At 46.4% G+C, this 7,981-nt stretch overlaps 1 protein-coding gene across 1 annotated transcript in view; it reads right to left on the bottom strand.

Annotated features, from left to right (window-relative positions):
* LOC105295454 overlaps window positions 1-7,472 on the bottom strand; it is a 47,312-nt gene extending 39,840 nt beyond the window's left edge. Inside the window, exons 1-2 of the mRNA XM_023533603.1 lie at window positions 7,296-7,472; window positions 141-179 (exon numbers count right to left, since the gene is read on the bottom strand). Coding sequence (XP_023389371.1) covers window positions 141-179; window positions 7,296-7,472 — 216 coding nt within the window. The remainder of the gene's footprint in view (window positions 1-140; window positions 180-7,295) is intronic.
* Between the last annotated feature and the right edge of the window lie 509 nt (window positions 7,473-7,981).

Below are 7,981 nucleotides of genomic sequence, written 5' to 3' on the forward strand. Positions count from 1 at the left end.
CACAACATAAATGAAGCTCAAAATTATTAGACTGAAAGAATTCAGAAAAAAAAGAGTACCTCCTGCACAATTCTATTTATGTAATTTCTAGAAAACGTGAACTAATAATCTATAATGACAAAAAGCAGATCAGCGGTTACCTGGAGAAGCAGAGCAGGAAGAGGCAAGAGGGGGCATCGCTAAGGGGCGATGGAGGCGTGCGTGGCCCTTACTGCCGCGATAGTTTGATAAATGGATACATTTGTCGAAACAGCCAATTTTATACTTTAAATATGTACAGTTTACTGTATGTTAATTATACCTCAATAAAGCTGCTTAAAAGTTTTTAAGTAAAAATAAATTCAGACTGACCATCATTTGGGTTTAACTGAAGACCCTCCGATACGATTGAGACACCTTTACTTTTGGAAGGATATTTCATTTCAGTCAAGTATCGTGCTTTGCAGACCAGCAACTGACAAGCAATTTTGAAATGAATACAGATGTGGAACACTTATGTGTCCACATTTCTCCCCATGCATCGCTTTCACGGTTTAAAAAGCTAGAAGCATTTTACTGAAAGTTCCCATCACTTCACGTTTCTCACAGAGAGTCTCTGTGACTCAATAAATAAAGCCCGACTTCCTGAGTGAACTCTCAGGGACTCTGTCCTATGTGGCTGACACTTCACTTTGAAATTGTACTCTTTACCTACTTACTCAACTGCCACCCCACCCCGCTTCGCCTGATGGTCTAGCGAGTAATCTAAAACATACTGTGGCCCAGAGGTTACTCTTGACCTCCCCCCCACCAAATTCTCCCCCCACAAATTTCCCCGTCTCAAGTAAATGCACCATCATAAATTCAGTTGCTCGACCCAAAACCTGGCAATCAACCTTTGAACATTTTAGCACTTAGAGAATACATTATGCACATGAGTCAAAGTATTTAACTTTTCACTTTTTCTTTTAGGACTTTTACAGGTTTCAGACATTCCTACCAAAACAAATCACGATTGATTGTTATGCCTCTTGATGTCACACGTTGTAAGTTGTCCTATAGTAAATCGTTACAATAATCACTAGAAGGTACATTTCAGGAGAACCTGGATTTTGTCTGTTTGTTTACTGTACTCCTCAGCACCCATTCCTGGCCTGCGACCAGCCCTTAACAAGGGTGTTGTTAAACACCTTCAGGCTCACATTGTCTTTCAGATAGCTCACCCTATTATTCCAAAATTACGCGCGACCTCTTCTTCCGGTTGCTTGATGCTATCTTAATATTAAGCATGAGATAAAAAGTGATGCTCTGATACAAATCGCAACAAGCGTTTGAGTTCCAAACCATACAGTGACATGTGGTGAGTGGATCACAGGAGGTGAACATGGACCCTCTGCCGGAGGGTGTGCTCGGAGCAGGACCCCACACGGTCCTGTTGCGCTGGCTCCACCAGCCAAACTCCTAGCCAGGGAGGGAGCCAGGGCTTGGGGGCCATCTGTGCATCCCAGAGTATCAAACGTTTACCCCAACTCCAAGGCAAATGTTAAACAGCCCCACACAGCCATCGCAGGAAGCTCATCACTAATTAAAGTCAAAATAGTCAAGTTGGTGAACGACATTAATAAAGGTTATCCCCAAAAGATTACTCTTACCCTCACGTTTCTAAGAAAAAGCAGCAGGGCTGAAACTGGTTTGCGGGGAACTGCACGTGACAATGTACAGAAATGGGACTGTGTCTCTGCAGAGTGTCACCCATCATACACGGCAGGTGACAGCTGTGGACCCGAAGCAGCTCGTTGCCACCAAATAAAGCATGAATATGGCCTGAGCACGCAGCCACAGGCTGTGCCGTGTTTCCCAGCGGGAAGATAAGAAGAACCTCTATCGACATCTGTGGGTTATGAAATTTACAATGAAAAAGAAAAGCGAACATACGTCATTCACACTTTTGATCCTTTCCCCCACGTGGTCGCCCGCCAGGCCAGCTGGCCTGAGGTGGAGCGGGCTCGCACCCTTCAGGGCGCCGGCTCCGCTTCGATGAGGCGTCTAGAACAGAGAATTCACGGAGACGGGGCGCAGAAGAGCGGTTTCCAGGGGCTGCGGCGCGGGGATCGAGAGTCGCCGTTTAATGGGTATTCGGTTCCCATATAAAAAAACTGATAACCATCCAAACGCATAGGAAAACACGAGTAAGTTACAGCATGTTCCCACCAGACCAGAGAGAAAAGAGAAGAACACGGCCACGGCTGTCAGCTTCGAGAGCGACGTATCTCGCAAACATAGTACTATCGATTTAAAAGACAAGACCTGGAAGAAAACATACAGAATGGACGATTTATATAAAAGTTAAAAGTCAAAACTGAGCAGAACTAAACACGATATTTAAAGACACGTACATCTGCGGTTAACACTCTGAAGACAAGCGAGGAAATGATGGACCCGAAATTCCAGAAGCCGCTCCTCTCTTGGATGAGCTCGAAGAGGGGCACCCGGGGAGCCTGACAAGGGTGCCCCCGAGATGGAACATGGGCGAGGGTTTCACCACCCTCTAAAGCACATGGTGGTTGTATGCGGTCTCCTGAAAATCTGATTTTTAAAATCAACTCCCCAATATATGTGGAATCTAAAAATAATTAAAAAATAAAAATAAAGTAAAATAAAATCGACTCCCCAGAAAAGGGAGGATATAGTAGTCCGAATGGCTCTGACGGTAAATAAAGAACTTTGGGGCAGGGAAGAGAAAAGGAAAGAACCACAAATTCTCCCAATATTATTAACTTAGTCGATTTTCTAAATGGTAATGGACCAAGTTCTTGATGCTACCCTAATATTAAGCATGAGCTAAAAAGTAATGCTCTGAAACAACTTAAACTTCAAGTCATCAGCAGCATGGTCAAATGTTATATAATTTCATGTGTAACTGCCAAGTTATCTTTGAAAATTCCTACTGTGGCGCCAAATAATGCAAATGCTTCAGCCTCCCTATCTTCACCATCATGATGAGAGGAATCGAGATGGGAGAATCAGTCGCCCGCACTGGTCACAGAAGAGGGTGTGGAGCGTGAGCACGGGCAAGCCGGAAGAGGCGTGAGGGCCGGGGTCCCCCGCGGGGGACCCTAAAAGCCAGCAGCTACATCGCAACACAGCTCGTTCAGAGGACCCCCCGCTTCCTGCCTGGCTCCCTCTAAGGAAGATAAAATGCAATGCACTGGAACACTGCCTGCCTTTGAGGCCCCCAAAAATACATGCACACGGTTCCTCAGGGAAAACACCAAAATTCCAACTCCTTTTTCTGAGAGCTATAAGACACCAAAATCAAATTCTGAATTTTCCACTGCGCATCTGGCTGTATTAGCTGGGACCCAGCGTCAGACACAGGGAGCCGCTGACGGCCACCGAGAGATCGCCTGTGTTTTCTTCCTTCTAGTCACAATGTGCCCAGAAAAGACATACTTGTTTGATTTTAATTTTTCTCATCATTCTGGTCAAATTACCACAGGCTTTTCATTCTCTCGAAGCAAATTCCTGGTCTGAAAGCACAATGGCATCGCTGCTTTCAGCTCCGAGCCCCCTGCCCTGCACCCTGAACTCCGGACTCGCGGTCAGCGCTCCACGCACCGCCTCCCTCCGCAGCCTACGCAGCTCGCACCGAACACGGCCTCGGCAGAATCTTTCGCGCCCTCCCTTCCCACGCTCCGGAAGCCACATCTCCTCCGCTTCCCCCATCGTTTCCCCGGCTGCTTAGGCCAAAACCTAGGGGCAGGGGTCACCCCCAACTCCCCTCTCTCACATCCACATCCACCCATGGCCAGGACACGCCGGCTCCGCCTTCGATGTCCCCAGGGCGGCCCGGCTGACGCCCCCACACTCGGCCACACTCCAGGGTCCTACTGTCCCCTCCACTCACCGAGGAGTCCTTTTAAAAAGTGAATCCGATTAGCTGATCCCTCCGTTTGGTGCAGCTGACGGCCTGCGCCCAAGGGCGGGCTGCTCAGTGGCCTCTTCCGATGAGCTCAAGGTGGAAGAGGGAATAAAACAAGAGACCTCCGTGGAGAGCCCTGACAAACACTGCCTCAGCCAGGCGGTCAAGGTCAACACCAATCGTGTACGTCAGGCCGAAAGTAAGAACCCTTGACATGAGGTGACGAAAATGGCACTGCACTTCTGTGGTCTTCCACCCAAACATCAAGAGCCGGGACTAATCATGAGAGAAACATCAGACAAATCTAGATGCCACTAGACGGGCATCTACACAGTCCCTGGCCAGGACTCCTCCAAGCTGCCGCGTCCCCCAAAACAGGAGCGTCTCAGACACTGTCACAGTCTAGAGGAACCTAAGGAACCACGACAACAAAATGTAATGTGGGAATGTCCTGCATGGGACCCTGGATCACAAAAATGACCTTGTTGTGGACTGAATATTTGTCCTCCTCAACCAAAAAAATTTATACGTTGAAGCCCTACCCCGCAATGAGACAGAATCTGGGGACAGAGCCCAGGGAGGTGACTAGGTTCAGATGAGGTCACGAGGGTGGGGCTCTCATGACGGAATTAGTGCCCTTCTAAGAATCAAGATACCAGAGTGTGCTCTCCCTCTCTCCCCTCATCCTTCCTTACACACACGTGTGCATTCGTACACACACACACACACACACACACCCACACCCACAAAGGCCATGTGAACACACAGCAAAGAGGCAGCCAGCTGCAAGCCAGGGAAAGGGGCCTCACCAGAACCCTGAGCTCGCACTTCAGCCTCCAGAACTGAGAGAATTAATGCTGTTTAAGCCCCTCAGTGTCGGGTATTTGGAAGCGGCAGCCCAGGCTAACTAACACCCACCTAGAGTGAAAACTAAGGGAACACACGTGAAGTAGGGAGTTTAGTTAACAATAACGTATCGATAAGGGTCCCCTCACGACAAAACCACACTAACGTTAACGACACGTTTACAGCAGGAAAAAGCAGATGTGGGTTACATGGAAACTGTCTGTACAACACGACTCTGTAATTTTAAAACTGTTCTAAAATAGAAAGTTCATTTTTTTCAGTTCTAAAAGCTTCCCATTCTATTTAGATGATAACTAAATTCGTCTCTCTTCCAATTCACCACCTAACACTCTGGTCTACCGAGTTCACCTTCACGAGGGTTAGTCGTACAGGACAGGGGTTACATAAGTGTATGTGCATTTGTCACAACTGATCGAACCATACACTACAGACCTGACATTTCCCTGTACATATGTTATAGTTCAATGAACATTTTTAAAAACACATGAATGCCAAAATGAGAAATTTGATGTCGTTGAAATTACACTTGAACTTGGTGGCTTAACACAACATTTCTCTTGCTCTCGAATCTGTAATTGGGTCACAGTTGGGCAGGGAGGTCGCATCCCTGCTTTGCTTGGCATCAGCGGAGGCTGAGATTATCTCAAGGCTCACTCAGTCACGTCAGACGGCTGATGCTGTCTGCTGTCTGTCGTCTGAGACCCTCGCTGGGGCTGTATGATCAGACACCTACGCGCAGCCTCTCCATGTGCCCTGGGCTTCCTCGCCACATAGTGGCTGGTGTGAAAATGAATAAAGGAACACCTCATCCAAAGTGGAGCTGGGAAGCCCTGAAGAAGGAGTTCTCACACGTATACTACCCACTGCAGCTTACTTTACAAATTTAGGCAGGAAGAAGCTTACTCTACTACCCCAGCAGGAAGAAGGAAGATTTTTCTCCTCACCCAGCGACATCTCAGCCAATGAGAAAGCAACACACTCAGCCAATGAGAAGCCACCGCCACCTCGATCTCCTCCAACGAACTTTTGCTCATAACTTCCTCCTTTTTCTCTATAAAATAACACTTTCCAGCTTTTTCTCCAGACTTGCCTATAGTTCGCCACAGTGTGCATGTCCCAAATTGCAATTCGTCCAGTATTCCCTAATAAACTCATTTTTGCTGACTATTTTATTTTTAAGGTTGACACTAGGTTCCAAGGACAAGCACTCTGAGAAAAAGAGATATAGAGACAGAAACAGAGCCACACACACACACCAATGAAAGCTGCAGCTTTTCAATGACCTAATCCCAGACGTCACATAATGTCACTTTCTCTATGCTCTGTTAGTTAGAACAGTCATAAACCCGTCCAGGTTCAAGAGGAAAGGTAATAAATTCCACCTCTGATAGGGAGTGACAAGTACTGGAAATACTGCTGTGACAATTTATGGAAAATGAAATTCACCAAAGGTTGGAATATAAAGGTGAGAGAAGTCTCCAAAAGATATTGGCAGCAACAGAGAATACAGAGAGAATTCATTTAAGACGTCAATAACTAACAAATAACAATTCCAAAAAAAAAAAAAAAAACTACAACAAAAAAGAGAGGCGAGAAGTTATTTAAGAACTAATTCTGGAAGATTTCCCAGAACATGAGGCTTCGAAATGAAAGCCTCATGTTCTGGGAAATCTACTGACCAAGTAGCCACACAATGTGAAATTTAAGGACATCAAGGAAAACGGAAGATCCTGTGGGTCTTTGAGAAAGAAAATGAGGTCAGCTACACAGTTAAAAGAACTAGACTCGCGTTCGACTTCTCATCAGCGATACCGTATGCTGAAAACACAGCAGCACGTGCCTTAGAAGTTACGAGGCAGAGTTAGGTTAGACGTAAAGTTCTATGAATATATTTTCAAATTCGTAGAGACTGACTCACGAAGTACTTTCCTAGGAAGTTACATACTGGAGGTGTGTAGCTTCACCAAAATAGAAGTCTAAACCAAAAAGATGGCACAGGATTCGACAAATAATGAATTTGGCTCTTATATGCAGTACTGTTCATTTTAATTTAAAAAAATTTATATAAAGAAAATTTTAAAGTAGCAAATTTAAAGGACAATAAGCTATTTTAAAAAGCAAACAGTCTTTAAATTGACCCTTCCTCTGCCTAAAACTAAGTTTTTGGAAGATTTTTTTTCCTCCCAAAAGAGACAATGACCATTAAAATCTTACACTCCCTAGCCCAGAAAACAAAGAAAATAATTTTCTTGTCTAACTGCCAATGAAATGATTGGTTTTTAAAGGTTGCCCAGAAGTAATTTACAAAACAAACTCATAATTCTAAAAAAGTGAGATTTTCATTACCTAACTGGCGCGCGCGCGCGCGCACACACACACACACACACACACACACACTTTCCATCATATGCTTTCACTCGCTGTAGAGGTAACCGCCTATCAAAAGAACTGATCTGTACACCGCACTGCGAGCTGCATAGCACGAGTCCCATCAGACCCAAGTTCTAGTCCAACTCCTACTGCTCACTAGCTGGGGGGCCCTGGGGTTCAGGGGCAGCTGCACCGCCTCTGTCCACCTGTCAGGAGAGCTGTGTGGTGCTGTTACGAGGGGCGGTGGAGGGATGTCACACTCGAGAAGGAGCCGGCACACGCCCAGCACGGTGCGGACACTCAGCGAGGAAGCCACCTCGTGCCATCTGCCCATTTGCCGAGAGGGTGGAAAGTGATCTGCTACTCGGTGAGCGGCTATGACATGCAAGGCATCCCGCACCCTCTGGTAACCACACAGTGCTCCCGATACCCAGCAAAAGTAGTTACTATTATCCCCATTTTAAAAATAAGGAACTAGCTCAGAAAATTCAAGTACCTGCTAGAGTCACAGAGCAGGGCAGCCAGATTTGAAGCTGAGACCGAAATCAAAGATCGTGCCCGGCGCACGGTGACGTGTGACTAATTTACAGCAGCGTGGGGAACAAGTAATGAGAAGAATTAGTATTTCTGAATATGCGAGGGCTAATTCTGGAATTTGAGATTTAACACGCCTAGCGTGGTCTGGGGCCGCATACAGCGTGACCCAGGGGTGCCACCAAGGGGCCACGCGCTCAGCGTAAGCTTCTGGGACACGGTATTTGCCAGGACCTTGAGACCACACCTGATCCCGAGTGTGCCTGCCAGGTGACATTTTAATTTGCAAGTGAAATCGGGACTGGAAAA

This window comes from Pteropus vampyrus, unplaced genomic scaffold (genome assembly GCF_000151845.1).
Source record: "Pteropus vampyrus isolate Shadow unplaced genomic scaffold, Pvam_2.0 Scaffold105, whole genome shotgun sequence".
NCBI lineage: Eukaryota > Metazoa > Chordata > Mammalia > Chiroptera > Pteropodidae > Pteropus > Pteropus vampyrus.